The sequence below is a fragment of the Crinia signifera genome, chromosome 3 (genome assembly GCF_055691185.1).
Source record: "Crinia signifera chromosome 3, ASM5569118v1, whole genome shotgun sequence".
Taxonomy (NCBI): domain Eukaryota; kingdom Metazoa; phylum Chordata; class Amphibia; order Anura; family Myobatrachidae; genus Crinia; species Crinia signifera.
This window is the reverse complement of record NC_139219.1, coordinates 220583203-220601014: the sequence shown is the minus strand read 5'-3', so window position 1 is coordinate 220601014 and position 17812 is coordinate 220583203. Positions and strand designations below refer to the sequence as shown.

General features: G+C 44.0%; 1 protein-coding gene across 1 annotated transcript in view; it reads right to left on the bottom strand.

The window, feature by feature from the left end:
* Positions 1-890: 890 nt before the first annotated feature.
* CHRND (cholinergic receptor nicotinic delta subunit) overlaps positions 891-17812 on the bottom strand; it is a 35774-nt gene continuing 18852 nt past the window's right edge. Inside the window, exons 6-12 of the mRNA XM_083174973.1 lie at positions 13555-13670; positions 13047-13247; positions 10799-10910; positions 8613-8727; positions 6944-7154; positions 4919-5037; positions 891-1286 (exon numbers count right to left, since the gene is read on the bottom strand). Of these exons, the coding sequence (XP_083031099.1) occupies positions 1104-1286; positions 4919-5037; positions 6944-7154; positions 8613-8727; positions 10799-10910; positions 13047-13247; positions 13555-13670 (1057 nt within the window). The 3' untranslated portion in view covers positions 891-1103. The remainder of the gene's footprint in view (positions 1287-4918; positions 5038-6943; positions 7155-8612; positions 8728-10798; positions 10911-13046; positions 13248-13554; positions 13671-17812) is intronic.

Genomic DNA, 17812 nt, shown 5'->3' with positions numbered 1-17812 from the left:
ACTGTTTTATGTATGTATGTATGTATGTATGTATGTATGTATATATGTATGTATAGTATGTACAAATAATTCTCATGTGAGTCATATAAAATCTTCAACAGCTCTGTTTAAAAATAGTTTTATTATTAAGGATTTTGTATTGTCTGCCATGTTTGCTTTAATTTCCTCCAACAGTCCAAAAACTTACCAGCAAATAGATAAATATATTATATAGATAAATATATTATAATAATACAAAGTACAGACAGAAAATAATTGTTATGTACTAAGAAATAACATTCATTGTTTTGAGTCATGGAAAAACACACATTGGGCTAACCTCCAAGTTGCTGGACATATGGGATTTTTGGGGTTATTCAGACCTGATCTCAGCAGGGTGATTTACCCGAGTCCTGCGGTCAGACAGCCACTCTCCCACCAGAGGGAAAACGTGCTCTGTGCAAGGCTGCAAAAATCACGCTGATCGGCGATTTGCTGCAAATCCATTCACAACTCATCAATGAATGTTTTTTCCAGTCTGCAGTTTTTGCATAATGCAGAACATACTTTGCCTGTGAGATAAAAACAGGCTGATCAAACCTGGAGCTAATGTCTCACACCCTCCCTGAAAACGCCTGGGCACGCCTGTGTTTTCCCTGATACTTCCCAGAAAACGGATAGTTACCACCCCAAAATACCGGCTTCCTGTCATTCTACTTGCAAACTGCATGCAATCAATAAAAGACGCTGGATTTTTCACTGAGTGGCCTTGTGCATGCGTGCTATTATCTGTATGTGTGTGCAGTTGACACGTCGATTTGCGGTTTGTAGTCGTAACGTAGCACATACTCTGGTCATGTTACCCCGAAAAAGTCTGCACAGTGCATTCACTGGCCATGCACTCTAACGATTTTATCAGATCACATCTGCATCTGGGATGCAGATTGTGGTAACTCTTGTCTATTATTATAACTTGCAATGTTGTCTATGAATTAATATAGGATTTTTTATAATAGATTCAAGAAATACTGTACATACTTTCACAAAACAATATATATTATACCAAACAGAATTAAAGCCACAAGACTGAGACTTGATGGTGGACTGGAGAGTGCCAGCAGGCTCTATAGTAATCTCTTGTGTCCTTCCTTGTAGTCATAGGGGTCCCCAGCAAATGGATAGAGTGGAGGTACATTATAAGCTCCTCCTAGAAATATCCACAGGGTTCCAATGAGCATAACGGGTGTCACGATAAAAAGGCACAATCGGTCAACAGTCCGAGCAATGCGGTTCCAGTTATCTTTCTCCTACAGAGAAATTGATCAGGGAAAATTAGTAACAGCGGAGAATACAAAGTTCCAATGAGAAGATATTATCTATTACTTCTGTCTTACCAAACAATATTTAATGCTAAGGTTAATCAGAAAATATATTAATTGTGATTAAATATTAAGGGGTAAATTTATTAGATTCGTGTATGGTCAAGATTAAACATGCTGGTTGGCTTCACTGGGATATGTGAGAGTTGTTTCTGATCAAACACCTAAATTTACTAAGAATCATATTACACTGAACCTTGCTTTTTGATAATCTACACAAATGATGTTGCACTATACGTTGTTTCCATTAATACTGTAGGTGCTTGCAATCCAGTAACACACAGTGGTTGTCACCCACAGTGGTTGTCACCCCATTTTAACTTTAAATTCTGGAGGGTGGCCCCCTCTCTGGAGACGAGCAGCTTAAATCACACAGAAACCACAGCAGGTGAGCGCCCAACCTACCATACCATACAAATGATGTTTAGTTGCGTGCAAGTTTAGTCATATTAAGCAGAAATCAGTAGGCCTGTGTATGAGCTGTATGCGATCAGTGTGATCATGTTGCATAGTGCTTCTGTGTGTAACAGGGTGAAAAAGGGTTTAAAAAAGCATAACTATCAGAAGGCTCTGCATCCTGGAAAAGCTGGGAAACAGCCACATAGAGGGTCACCTTACTTCCATGTACCCGCTTAACCTCATCTAGTAGGGAGCAATGTCATGGCTGGCGGACCTTGTCTAAATAGTAATTATGGCAGCTCAGGCCTGAGGTATACTCAGGTGGCATACCGATTTATTGAGGAGATTCCCCACTTTCCAATGAATTCCTGGCCTGGACTAACTAGTTGAAAGGGTCATACCACCCAACTGTCCAATTTTCGCAAGAACTGTCCCATGTCACGGAGGGGGTGAATAGAGGCAGAGGGGACAGGGGTCGTGGCCAGCAGCTCTCACAGCACTGGCCATGCCCCCACAGCAGCCAAATTGGGGGGTGGCCTCACAATCCTGTGCATCTCTGCAAGGCCATGCCCCCCTTTCCCGAGGTTAATGTTAATGTTATCTCTTACAGTTTTATCTCTCTCTAAGCTTTGATAACCCCCTAAAAGTGTCATTATAATAATTAGTGCATTTCTTTAAAACAACTTAAATTTATCCTAAGACAAAGCAGCAGAGCAGTAGCTCACTATATAAAACACTTTGATCGATCGATCGATCTATCTATCTATCTATCTATCGATAATTAAAGTCAGAGGAATACAAATACAATAATAAGGGACCCATTTATTATATATATATATATGCATACCTCCCAACTGTCCCGATATTTTGTGACTGTCCTGTGTCCCACCCACAGCTGGCAGGCAGTATCCCGCAGTGGAGATCAGCTGGGAGTCTCCCTATGATAAATAGATGCTGTGTGCATGTGCACAGCATCTGCATCTATTCACTGGGAGAGACAGACAGGGGGCATAGTTAGCAGCTCATAGAGTGCTGGCCATGCCCCATAGAGGCTTCGACAGGAGCTCATCCCTGCAATGTGTATACTAAAGTGATTGCATCCTGTAGGTGATGTGGCAGGAAATCCAGCTGTCCATGTAGGGGCAACATTCAGTGATATAGCGGGTGACAAAACTAAATGATACTGTATCTTATCCCCCCATAATACTTATATGGTGTCCCTGTTTGAACCATATAATTTGAAGAGGTTGCCCTATATTGACCAATACACATATTTTCTCAGTGTTTTGTATACATATCCTCTCTATGGCCCTTATTCTAATTCGGACGGTACGGCCCGCGTGCGGCCGTACCGCCGATGTTTTTACTCTGCACATGCGCAGAGGTGAATCTGCGCATGTGCAGCCCCCTTCGCCGCAGACGTATTTCGTCCGCCGCAAAGGGGGCGTATAGGGGCGTGAGAGGCATCATGCCCTCATTTCCCTATGTGTACGCCCCGCGTTTCATGGGCGTTCCCATGCAAACGCGGGGCGTATGCATGGTAATGAGGCCATGACGCAACTCATGGGGGCGGAAAGCTGACGTCGCCGGATGTCAGCTTTCAGCCCCCATACAAGCTACCACACGGACGATTGTCCGTGTGGTCTCAGCTTGCGGGAGCTGCCGCGGCGTGCGGACCTGCCTTCGATGGTCGACGACCATCGAATGCAGGGGGCAGCTCCCACCATGGTGGAGGCGTACGCCTCCACCATTTTTATGCGGATCGCCAGCCGTCCGTGTACGGACGGCCGTGGCGATCCGTAGGGTGGGCGGGGATTGGTTTGTGCGGCCGGAGCCCCGTGTGCGGCTCTGGCCGCACCAACCAGAATAAGGGCCTATATATGGCTAGTGTCCGTGAGTCCCCAAAACACTGTCATCTGCTGGCAGAGAGTGAAACTACATCTCTTTCTCACACATGCACAGAAGGTAGCAGACTAGCTTTCAAAGCTTTTGCTTCAAGCGGGCTTACCAGTTATTCATATGACACACAACATAAAGGCATTAGGACATATCTCAGGTGTCACATTTGTACATTTTTTGTTTTAATTGCATTAGTTTTCATATTATAAGCCATGTGTATAACCAAACATCCTATTAAATGAAAGGCTAACCCTGCTTCTTACCTCCATGGGGAAATTCAAGTGTTTTGCTCACCGGCAGCCACTAAATGGCATATGACAGAACAATTCAAGTGTTGCTACATTTGGGAGCTTACAGCTGCAGACGCTGACATTATAGTTATGTTGTTCATTATTTTAATGGGCTGGTAACTAGTACTGTCTATAAATATGGAGTACTGCATGTTACAAGGGAAGACCACCTGCATTTTCACTGTTTGTCTGTAAAAGTGACACATATACTTCTTTCAGACATCAGACCCGGGAAATTGCTCGGTCTAGGAATTCCTGGGTCTCTCAGACGATCCTGGCCGTAAGAAGGGTCGGGGACCTTGGCCCTGATTCTGGTTTTCATGCTGCCCTGCACACTCGCATAAACTGCACCTAAACGTTTAAGTGCATGTGCAGTCACTTTGTGCAAGTGGACGCGGCAAATTGATTATTCACCGGGCCGTTCGCCTGTAGCACTGTGGGTGGGTAGCGTGGGTGGCGCCTATGAGAAAACCCAGCGTTTCATGAGAGTTCCCATGAAAACGCTGGGCGTTCCCATGGGCTGGGGGCAGGCAGATGACGCCACCAGATGTCAGCTGCCCGTCCTCTTCCTGTACAGGGGCGCCGCAGATCTAAGACACCATTGAATGATTTCTGCACCCCATGCAATCTGCGAATGGATGTTGATGCAAAACATCCATTCGTATGTGTGCGGGGAGATTCACCGTGTTTGCAGCGAGCGGAGCTTTGTGTGGGCGGCGTGCGCCATTTAGATGACCCCCAAAGCTGCAGATTTTGCAGCTTTGCAGATCAATCAGAATGAAGGCCCTTGTTTCCTTTCACACATACAGAAATACTAGGACTGTGCACATTTACGTGCAAAAACATAGGACTTTGATGCATTTATGAAAGAGGTATTACTGGCTGACTAAAAAAACCAGACAGTTCGACCAAAATTCCTGTAAATAAAAGGCGCAATTTCAGAATGTGATATAGAATAACATCCTCGCTTACCTCATTGTAATTATTCTTTTCTGTCATGTGCTTGACAATAAAATTAGCGCCATCAATGGCTGGCTTCATTTCACCATAGAGCTGGTCCTGTGACCCGTCTGCATTCAGTGGATTTATCCCTACAAGGGAAAGGGAAAAACTAATGAGATCACTTCTACTATTTGCTGGGACATGGGGCCTAATTCAGAACTGATCGCTGCTGAGCGAATTTGCTGCGGCCAGCGAATAGTGAAATCCCACCTTGCAAATCAATGTGTACGGTGTGCAAATAGATTTGTATGGCTAGCAAAGAATTTTGCAGAGGAGCAAAAATGATCAAAATCCTGCATTAGTCCTCCTCCATCAAATGATTTTTCCACTGTCACCAGCCATCGCAAGCACCTCCTAGAACTTGACGTACTCTGCGGCTGCAATGAATACAGGCATATTCGTGCTGGAGCTGACATCACACATTCCCCTAAAATGCTTGGGCATGCCTGCGTTTTCCCTGAAGCTCCTAGCACATTCTTTGGCAAGCCTAGCGTTACCACCCCCAGATGCCTACTTCCTGCCAATCACCTTGCAAACAGCTACCAAAGGAAAGTATCAGGATTTCTTCACTAGTAGGTGTCATGCATGTGCCACGCGGCCCATACACATACGCAACTCCCAGGGCATAGTTGCCTACCCTCCTGCATTCTGCAGGAGACTCCCTGAAATAGCAGCAATCTCCCTCTCTCCCTCATTAGTCTAGCAATCTCCCTCATTTCACCTAGCCCACATTACACTGTTACATTTTTGTGGAAAAGAGGAATGAGAAACAGATACATTTACCATTTCCCAGCACTTTAGCAAGTATAGTATCTCTTACTAACTGCTTTGGGGCTCATCTACATTTGGATATAAGTCATTTTAAAAGATTCCTCTCAGATGTAGCAGTGCACACCCACGCTTCTAGGTGCCACGTTCACAATCTCTCCTTATTGGGAACTACAGTAGACACACCCCTCAATGGGGTGCCTTGCAAAATTCTATTACCAACTATAATCTCCCTGAAACTAGTTTTCAAAAGTAGGCAAGTATGCTCCCAGGGGTGTCAAGGGAGGCTCTGTGACTTCAGAGCCGGCCTATCTTAGAAGGGTCAGATTTACTCACATTTGCATAGACTGGAAAAATCATTTGGTAGTTTGTGAATTGTGTATGGATCAGTGAGTGGAAAGTGAATAGCGATCCATTCGCTGTCTGGGCAGTCATTCGCAACTTTGCAGATCAGTGATCAGATCTGAATTGGTCCCTAAGCAGGGTTATTGCCAGGTTCAACTGGGTCTCAGCTCATGTAAAAAGGTTCCCTGAAAAATAACTGGGTCAAGTGACCTGGGAATCCAACCCGGACAGTAAGCAGGGTTGGTGCTGAGAAGGAACAGGTTATGAGGCAGTATAGAGCGTGAGCTCACAGCCGCTTGGCGATGATGTCTCAGGGGAGAAGCCCTGGCAATAACACATGTCCAGCCTGCAGTGGGAACAGGTTTCAATCCACTGAGACACTGCATGAAACCCGTATTCATTGACCCGGGCTGGACCAAGGATTTTGGTGTGAAAGGGGTATAAAGATATATCGATGTATCAATTTTCAAAAAGTGATAAAGTGGATGGTGATAAACAACCAGCCAATCAGATTGCTCCTACCTGTCATTTTTCAAACTCAGCCTGTAAAATGGCAGGTAGGACCTGATTGGGTGGCTGTTTATCACTCCTTATTTTATCACATTTTGAAGCTTGGCCCTAAGCCTTTAAAGCATCTGGAGTAGGTTGAACCATATATTGCTCTTCTCTACAACTTGTACAAACAAGTGTGATAGATTTTGTAAGGTTCTCTTTTAGTGAAGGATCCATTTGTCTTTGCTGATACCTATTTACAGCTCAGGTCTAGGTGAGTGAGAGGCTCTTCCCTTCCTGTGTAAGCTATTTTCTATTCCTATTGACTGAGTCGTCCTATAACATTTGGCATCCATGTAGTATCATATATACAGCCAGTGTGGTCCTTACTTGCAGGTGTGGCTCGGCTAGTCAGACCATGGCGCTCTGACTGCTTTTCAAACATAAGTTCACTTCGCGATTTAACACAGAAATATTCTTCTGCTTTAGCAATGTACCCCACTGAGCTGGTGCGACGCAGCAGTACCCCACTGTAGGGCTCAGGATCCGATTCTGCTGGTTGAGACATATGTAATATACGGGGCAGTTTGTTCAGAAATAGCTGGAAGACAGTTGGAAATAAAGTTGTGTTTGAGTCAGGACAATATCACTGTAATTCTTACATAATGCCAAAAATGGCCCTCAGTCTATTGTCATGTTCAGATGCATCTCCCTGTACTGGGGGCGATGCTGGGTTGGGATTAAAGCAACAAAAGCAAGTAACTTTGTACTTGTAAGAAACCATGTTGCCAGGGGTACAAGTTCTTAGCAGGTGTACAGAGGCAAAATCAAGGGTTCCCCTCCCCATCATCCATTGGCGCATCATGAACAGTAGTATAGCTAAGGGTGCAAATGAGAGGTAAAGTGATTGCCAGCATGGGTGGTTAAAACACATTGGGCGGGATGCTCTAACATATGTCTCCCCCCTAACATATGCTCTAGCATACGCGATTATTAACACAAGGGACAGCTCTTGCGTTAAGAGCTGTCCCTTGCGATGCGGCTCCCATGCTGGATTTCCAAGTCTGAGACCTGGGAGTCCATCAGCACATGCGCAGAGCCTGGGTGACGGATCCCTCACACAGCGCTGCGGTAAGAAGACCATAGGCTTCTGCAGGGACTCGCCAGCAATCCCACTGCAGGCGAATCCCACCGCAGCGCTGACAGTGCAGAGGGGCAATAGAGCATACAGAAATGCGGTAAAAACCCTGATAATGGGGTCTTTAACACATTTCTGGTTTAGAGCATCCCACCCATTGTCCTACAGTGGAAAAAGTCCCCCAATGAAAAACACACTTGGGCTCCTAAAGAAAAATAACACATAAATACCCCCTTCCCCTAAAGAAGACTTGCCTCTCATGTCACTTCACCAAAGAAGATGAGAAGAGCTTCCAGTGTTTGGGATCATGCAGCCTTGGGCGGCATCTGCAGTCAAGAATCAGCTGCATCATAAAAGCAGGGCACTCCCTTGAAAGCTGTGAGCGGGTAGAGCGTGAGGTGGAGACATACCCTATGATGGCACAAAGCTGCAGGTCACAACCTGCATCTAACAGCCAAGGAGACATTAGAACTAGCTGTGCGGCTGGTACTGAAGTTGCCACTAGCACCACCAGTCTTTTATGGGTACAAGTGTTGGCACCCACAGCAGTGAACGTCTACCTGTGTCTGTTTTACAGTGGCCCACTGAAATCTGGTGCCCAGAGGTAAATGCTTCCATTGCCTCCAGAAGTTACACCACTGCATGTTGCAATGCAAGTGGTGTACGCATATTTACTTTATTTTTGTATGCAATGTAAATATTGGCTGCTATTGCATGTAGCTCACAAATGCTGAAATGTAATTTAGATTTGAGTTTAGACACAACCCTCTCACATTTATATCTCTCTGCACATGTTACTTCTGCCTCACCTGCAGTGCAGCACTTGTTCTTATTTGCTTTGTTCCCCACTCAGAATCAGCTCCATTGCATTCCCTCAGAAACCAATGTGCTGTCAGTGGCAGTCAGTATGCTGGCTCTTACCTCTTTCAGGCGGTCTGACATGATGTGTGTGCTGGGAGTCCTGAAGTGCATGTTCAACACGACAACACAGCTCACCACAACTATTGTCACCAGCACCATGATAAACATCAAGTATCTGAAGAACAGAAAGAAAAACAGATCCATCATACCATGACACTATTTTGACAATGGAATTAATCAATTTGGCAATTGTTCTCATTGTCAGAGGGTACCCATACATTACAATCTTTATTTTTTAATTGGAAGAAAACCAGGTGTGTACTACAACAAGGGTAAGACCAGGTGCTGCTTGGGGCTTAATTCAAATTTAGTTTTAGGTTAGGGATAGTCAGTCCCCTAGTACATAAAGAAAAAAGAAGAAATAGAAAACTGCGCTTTGAGGAACGAAATGTTAAACAACATGTAGGTTGAAACAATTTATTACTAAAAGAGAAACATACTAAAATAAACAGACAATGACATAATTTGAATAGAAATGAGAAAAATCATAATAAAATGGTGCAAGATATATTAGAAGTGGTAAATGCACTTTGAATGGAGAAAACACCACTCTTAACTTCCTTTAAGTGGATCCTGTTCCTATTGGACTTTTAGTGGATCCTGTTCCTATTGGACTTTATTTATTTTAATTGAAATGTATATGTCATCCCCTGAACTGGTCTGTGCATATTTACATTAGCTATCGTGTATGAACTATATGGTATAAATTATGGTTGTCATACATTTACAATCCTACATGTATAAATGTTTCTAATTGGGAAAATCACAGATTAGTCTTTAGGGTACACGCTATGCTTTAAAGCAGATTTGCTCCATTCTGCACTTAGTGACACAATGGGCCAGATTCATGATTGTAATACTCCTTTTCCACTGATAACCCAGGTCACGTCTCAGTGAAAAAGGGTCCTGCAACCTGGGAATTCAACCTGGATATTTTGCATGGCTGGTACCGGAAAGGACCTAAATTAAGGGGCAACTGAGTCAACTCCAGCTTACTGCATGGGGTAATCTACTGCAGGGATGCTGCTTCCTGCAGCGCTAACACATACTGTATCTGCGGCTGAGAGACTCAGTGTAATCTAGGTCAGAGCCACATTGGAAATGGAGTTGTGCCAGTTCTGAACTGGTTTGGAACGGTGTTTAAAATCTCATGTCAACCCCGGGACTTTGTTGTAAAAGTGGTATACAGTAAGTAAAGCAAAAAAAGCATGTAACTTTGTATCTCTTACTCTAAAAAACCATGTTGCTATTCAAAGGGAACAAATACATGTAGCCCATAAATATTAGACATATTTTTTCCCCACTGCAGTGTAGATTACAGTTTGAACACACCCCACTAAAATCTAATACCCCTTTTACACCAGAAATGCAGAGACAAACCAGGGAATTAAATTCCAGGGACAAGAAGGGACATTCCTGGGTTGGGACCCATTCACACATGCTTTTGAAGCAGGGACAACCCGGGTCGGCACCTTTCACACTGAACCCGGGATGACCCTGCATTTCTATGAGAATAGCATTGAAAATGGCCTTTTTTAGGCTCACATTACAACATTTGTAGTATTTCAGCCTTTGTTTACTTGTATAAAACAAATTAAAAGGCTTATGAAAGCATCTCCCCCTCTTATGATTAATAGCTCTCTCACTTCCTCATTTGTCCAAGACATGGCACACATTGCAGGCTTTCAGGGGTTAAAATGCACTTCTGGGGTCTGTGGTGCCACAGAACATGCACACTGTCTCCCTGCACGCTGTATGCTGTCTCTGGGCATGTCTGTGAGTGTCCACCACAACAGGAAGTTACCCTGCTAGCAAATCAGCACTAGCAGAGGCAACACGGGAAGCAGGGACATGTCCCTGCACCTTTCACACCAGCCAGTAACCCTAGAAGGACCCGGGAGCAACCCTGCTACCTAGCAGGGTTGAATTGCTGGAAAATTAACCCGGGAATTTGTCCCTGGAACCTTTCACACCAGAGCTAGTCCCGGGTTGTTCCCGGACCCAACCCGGGAGTTTAGGCTAGTGTGAAAGGGGTATTACTCTTTCTTCACCTGTTACATCTACCCCACCTGCAGTGCAACATGGTTTTGCTGAGTTCCTTGCTTTTTGCTTTACTTACAAATACGAATCAGACCCAATACACTGTAATTCTGCTAAGTAGTATGAACCACATGAGAGTGACTCACTTGCTGATGAGCGGGATCGCCAATGAGGTTTCTGGAAGGCGTTGTGAGATTAGAAGCAAGAAGACAGCCTGAGCCAGCAGGACTGAGATAGCCAAGGTCATCTTCTCCCCACCTGCCAAGAATAGGATGTTATATACAGAATCCTGTGTTGTTTCATGCAAATAAATGCTAATTAAATTAACAAGCAAACAGATAATGACTTATAAAACACAATTATTGGGGCAGCATGTACTGTACATCCTGATATCTGTTTTGTGAGACGACCTTTGTCATGGTTTTAGTCTGGGGGAGCGGTAATAGCCATGAAAATTGGTCTTTTTATAAATCGGATACTGTATGGAATATAGTATTAATATTTAACAGTACAGATGGTCTATAGTAGCGGTCTCCAACCTGTAGCTCGTGAGCTACCAGTAGCTCATGGACATAATTTGGGTAGCTCACCTACCTTTAGTATTGCTGAGACAGTTAGGAGGAAGTGATCCAGTGTAAGTGTCCTGGCTGCTTCAAAGACCCACAAATGTCAACACCACCAGTGGGAGACAGCAGCACAGCTGACACTCCAAAGTGGAGGTAAGCGGGAAGGTAAATGGGAATTACTGCGGGATGAGAGTGGATCCACAGAACAGCCTCCACGCTGCAGGTGGTGGTTAGATCAAAATGGTGGGCCAAGGGCTGAAAGTGTAGGTACACAGACCACTTGAGAAACTTTGCCTTGATAAAGCGACAAGCGAAACGTGCGCCGGCAGCACAGCCGTGCAGGCATACTCTTATGTGTTCTGTCTCTCCTGGTCTCACTGACAAGCGTCAGCATTCCTAACACCTAGCCCTTTTAAGGGCTCTAATTTGTAAAATATATATTGTTATCATTTGCCTGTCTGTTCAGTGTAAACAGTATCCATGCTAACATCAAGCGGGCATCACTGTCACTGTGAGATCTACTCCTGATAGCTGAAGTGTTACACTTCACTTAATATTCCAGTGTGAGCTGCATATATTTCAAGGTTTATACCCCATTCACATAATTAATTATATTGCCCACTTAAGTTTATTACGTTAACACTGTCAACATTACATTTTTCCCCGTCGGCAGGACCGTGGTGATCAGATATTATAATACAATATTGCATTCAGGTGTACCTTCTAAATTGCCAGTAATAATACATTGTATATCCTCAAATGTGTTATGCATATTCTATTGCACACGCATACTGAAAACTTTTCTATCAAGTATACTAATTGTTAAAGTGTGTATGGTTAACTTAAAAATCGACACACTGCGTCAACTTATTCTACAAGTCGATATATTGTTATCAAACTTAGGCACTTGCACATTCTGGCAGCTCGTGCACGATTTTGTCTATCATAGACAGTTCCTGCATGACAAGTAACAGTTTCTAACCACAGAATCATGTCTAGAAACAATGTTATTAAACAGTAACGGAGTGCTCCCACAGCATGGAGATCTGACTTTGTCTGCCTTATAGATACTGTTACAACATACAGATACATTTCGGAACGCATAAGCTACATTAATATAATAGAGACACACAATACACACAAGAAGTCCCTGCATGTGCTGGTTTTAAACACGCACCACCCTCACTTTGTTAGTCATTCGTATATGTTTTTTTATATTTCGCCGTTTTTAAATATATTCCATTAAAGGCTACATTTTATTGTTACAATTTATTTCTCTTTGGTGCACCACACCAGGACACACTTTTCCTTTCCTTGTTAAGACTTCACCTGAGAAACTACCAGATTTTATATTTTTATTATTCTAAGGTTGGCGAGCACTGGTCTATAGTATAGGCTGTTTCAAACATTTAAATAAAATAATTGGTCAGGAAAAGGTTAAATATAGCATAATAAATAAATACACAAACATAATAGAACTAGTACTGCACTTTCTAAGCTCACAATCTCCCACTTCATGGTAAGGCTCCTGTCTTTTCCTCCAGATAGCTGCTCTCTGATCCAGTGGTCCAGTGCTCTGACCTTTACACTGCAGCAGCTTTAGTAATCATATTCTATACCATTGCTATTGTCATCATTCAAGGCACTTGGTAAGAGGAGGGAGGTTTTCGGGCAACAAGAAACCCCCCTGCGTCTACCTATGTAATACATAATCCAAAGAGTAATATTTAATTCTAGAACAGCTTCTTTCCCCTTAGATCTCCCCATATTAGGCATCCCACATCTCATGCCTTGATGGGCTCCTATCAGAAAGTGATGTGGCACTCACTGTCAGCTGGCAGATAGAACACAAGGTTTGCCATCAGAGCAATAAGCACACAAGGCGCCAGGATGTTTATAATGTAGAAGAGGGGCTTTCTTTTAATAATGAGGTAGAATGTGATGTCCTGGTACTGGGAGCTCTCAGGAGACACACTCTTGTCAATGTTCTTTCTGGCTGGAATGTGGACAATCTCCCATTCTCCATTATCTATAATGCAGAGAAAAGGAATCACACCATCAGGTTCCTGCAGCAAATCAACACAATGACGCATTTTCTATAAGTCTGTGGGCCAGATGTACTAAGCTTGATAAATGATAAAATGCAGAGTGATAAACGTCCAGCCAATCAGCTAATCACCTCTCTGCCATGTCACAGGCTGTGTTTGAAAAATGACAGCTAGGAGCTGATTGGTTGGTAGTTTATCACTCTCTATTTTATCAATTTTCAAGGCTTAGTACATCTCGTCCTGTGTCTGTTCTAGAATAGGGTATGCCGCTGCTTGTAGACACGGTACCTGTGAAAGCTGCCCGATCAATGACAATCCACTCTACTGAGTAGTATCTCTTTGTTTCATCATCCTGCTCCTCCTTCAGACGCAGGTTGATTTCTTTAGCATTGTAAGTCAATGAGCTGCAATCATACACACAAAAATTTTCATTTATAAAAAGATTAAATAATTTTCATGGTTATTTTCTGTTATCACTGTAGTTACATGACAACAACAGAACTAATATTGTGACCATTGAGAAGTGATTTTCAGACAAGATCAATGGAAACCTAGCTATTTCTGCAAATACTGAAAGTCATAACCATATCACCAGCCATAATCATAGCCATATCACCAGCCATAATCATAGCCATAATCATAGCCATATCACCAGCCATAATCATAACCATATCACCAGCCATAATCATAGCCATATCACCAGCCATAATCATAGCCATAATCATAGCCATATCACCAGCCATAATCATAGCCATAATCATAGCCATATCACCAGCCATAATCATAACCATATCACCAGCCATAGTCATAACCATATCACCAGCCATAATCATAACCATATCACCAGCCATAATCATAGCCATAATCATAGCCATATCACCAGCCATAATCATAACCATATCACCAGCCATAGTCATAACCATATCACCAGCCATAATCATAACCATATCACCAGCCATAATCATAGCCATATCACCAGCCATAATCATAACCATATCACCAGCCATAATCATAGCCATAATCATAGCCATATCACCAGCCATAATCATAACCATATCACCAGCCATAATCATAGCCATATCACCAGCCATAATCATAGCCATAATCATAGCCATATCACCAGCCATAATCATAACCATATCACCAGCCATAGTCATAACCATATCACCAGCCATAATCATAGCCATATCACCAGCCATAATCATAGCCATAATCATAGCCATATCACCAGCCATAATCATAACCATATCACCAGCCATAGTCATAACCATATCACCAGCCATAATCATAACCATATCACCAGCCATAATCATAGCCATATCACCAGCCATAATCATAGCCATATCACCAGCCATAATCATAGCCATATCACCAGCCATAATCATAACCATATCACCAGCCATAATCATAGCCATATCACCAGCCATAATCATAGCCATAATCATAGCCATATCACCAGCCATAATCATAACCATATCACCAGCCATAATCATAGCCATATCACCAGCCATAATCATAGCCATAATCATAGCCATATCACCAGCCATAATCATAATCATATCACCAGCCATAGTCATAACCATATCACCAGCCATAATCATAGCCATATCACCAGCCATAATCATAACCATATCACCAGCCATAATCATAACCATATCACCAGCCATAATCATAGCCATATCACCAGCCATAATCATAGCCATATCACCAGCCATAATCATAACCATATCACCAGCCATAATCATAGCCATATCACGAGCCATAATCATAGCCATAATCATAGCCATATCACCAGCCATAATCATAACCATATCACCAGCCATAGTCATAACCATATCACCAGCCATAATCATAGCCATATCACCAGCCATAATCATAACCATATCACCAGCCATAATCATAACCATATCACCAGCCATAATCATAGCCATATCACCAGCCATAATCATAGCCATATCACCAGCCATAATCATAACCATATCACCAGCCATAATCATAGCCATATCACCAGCCATAATGGCAATTGTCACCAAATAATTGTTCTGCTTTAATAAATAGAACACTGAGCCTTTAAAAAATAAGAATAATGTCTTGCTGTGTTTGCCTTGCTTACTAACCAGTTACACATTGTTTGGAAAGTTATGCAATAGTAATAAAGTACATTGGGTCAGATGTATTAAGCCTTAACAAGAGATACATTCAAGGGCGATAAAGATAGATAAACGTCCAGCCAATCAACTGCCATGTTACAAGCTGTCACGGCTAAAGGGCTGGATGGAGTCGTGTGGTGCACAGAAGCCGGAGACGGACCAGGAGGAGTAGAATTGAAACGTGCAGGTTTAATAACAGATTTAATAAATGATAAACTCCACTCAAATACTTCTTTAAGTGACAGTTGGGATAAATTAAATAGAGTCCAGCACAATACTAATAACGGGCAGGTAAATCTGGAAACGTATACTTGGTGAGCCAGAGTACATAGAGGAAGATCCGGAAAGAGGTTGATTTGATTACAGAAGAAATGGATCCGGATGACTGAAAGATGATGGAATGAATGAGTTGTATGAAGGAGGGCAGCGGAATGCTGTGCAGGGTAATTCTGGGACACAAGCAGGGACAAGCACTAGGTAGGACTTGCAGCATTGGTGTCAGGAGAAAAACTTCCTTGTATAAAGATGCAGGGAGCAAGGCACCAGAGTCAGGAGAAAACGAGCCAGGATCCGGGAATCAGCTAGGAGTTGTGAATGACTCCAAAGACTCATTGCACTGACACTGAACAGCCTAGGCAGATCCTCTATATCCCCAGGGGGCGGCTGCCATTGGCTGTCAGTGCAGGATGAGGAGGGAACCTCCACTCTGGGCCAATCCGCCTCCTGCCCTCAACCAAGATGGCGACGCCGGCCTCCTGGCGCCGCTATCTGCAAGGACGCCGCTACCCGACGCTCCCCTGCTGCCATCCCTACCCAGAGCTGCCGCCATGTGCAAACCGCAGACCGGAGCCTGCACACGCTAGCCGGTGGCGGGCGCGGACGGGTGAGTACTGTACCCACCGCGCTCCATCGCGGCTACGTGTGACAGTACCCCCCCTTTTCAGGGTGACCCCAGGGCGCCTATGGGCCTTGTGAGGATTTCTCTGGAGAAATTGCTTTATCAGTTTTGGAGCGTGCAAATCAATGGAATCCACCCAAGAGTTCTCTTCGGGACCAAACCCAACCCACTCCACCAGATACTGGATACGAGAATTGCGGCGACGAGAGTCTATAATGCGTCTTACCTCGATTTCAGCCCCACTTTCGGAGTTAATCTTGGGTGGTTTGGGAATCTTCTTTTGATAAGAGTTCAACTTTAAAGGCTTGAGGAGGGACCGATGGAAGGAATTCGAAATCCTTAGAGAAGGAGGAAGTTGAAGTCTATAAGCGACCGGATTAATGACTTGGGTGATAGGGTATGGCCCAATGAATCGAGGAGCCAGCTTCATAGAAGGCAGACGGAGGCGTATATGGCGGGTAGACAGCCATACCCGGTCCCCGACCTTCTTTTCCTGTCTGCCATCCTCTTGTATCGGGCGGAAGATTTAAGAAGAGCGGTGTGGACATCCGACCAGATTTTAGCAAAGCGTTGTAATGAAGTGGTTGCTGCTGGAACTTCAGAAGAGGATAATTCTGAGAAATCCGGAGATCGTGGATGTTTGCCGAATACTGTAAAGAAGGGGGTGGTTCCGTAGGAAGAGTGATAGGAGTTGTTATGCATATATTCTGCCCACGGGAGAAGATCCACCCAGTCATCTTGGGAAGACGAGACAAACAGTCGGATAAAGGCCTCCAAGTCTTGATTCACCCGTTCTGTCTGGCCGTTGGTCTGGGGATGAAAGGCAGTGGAAAACTTGAGTTTGACCTGTACCGCGGCACAGAGAGCTCTCCAGAACTTTGCAACGAACTGTACTCCGCGGTCGGATACAATCTCTTTGGGCAGTCCGTGAAGTTTAAAAATGGTTGAGATAAATAGCTGAGCCAGTACTGGAGCAGAGGGGAGACCTTTTAGTGGGACAAAATGGACCATTTTTGAGAATCGGTCAACCACTACCCAGATTGCGGTATGACCTTTTGAGGGAGGTAGTTCGCAAATGAAGTCCATAGACAGATGGGTCCATGGTTCTGTGGGAATGGTTAGAGGGCGGAGAGGACCAGCGGGAGTTGTTCTGGGCACCTTATGCTGAGCACACCTTACACAAGAGGCGACGAAGTTGGTTACGTCGTGGCGGATGGTTGGCCACCAATAAGAACGTGACAGGAACATCAAGGTCCTTTGTGCTCCTGCGTGCCCTGCGAAGCGGAAAGAATGTGCACATGACAATATTTTCTTGCGGAGTTCGGGAGGAACGAACGTTTTACCTGGAGGAGGAGATGGCTGTACGGTTACTTGGGCGAAGACCACCGGATCGAGGATTGGACGAGGAGGTGTCTCTAGGTCAGAGGTCGTCTCAAAGGAGCGGGATAGAGCATCCGCCTTCGTATTCGTGGTTCCAGGTCGGAATTTAATTTGAAAA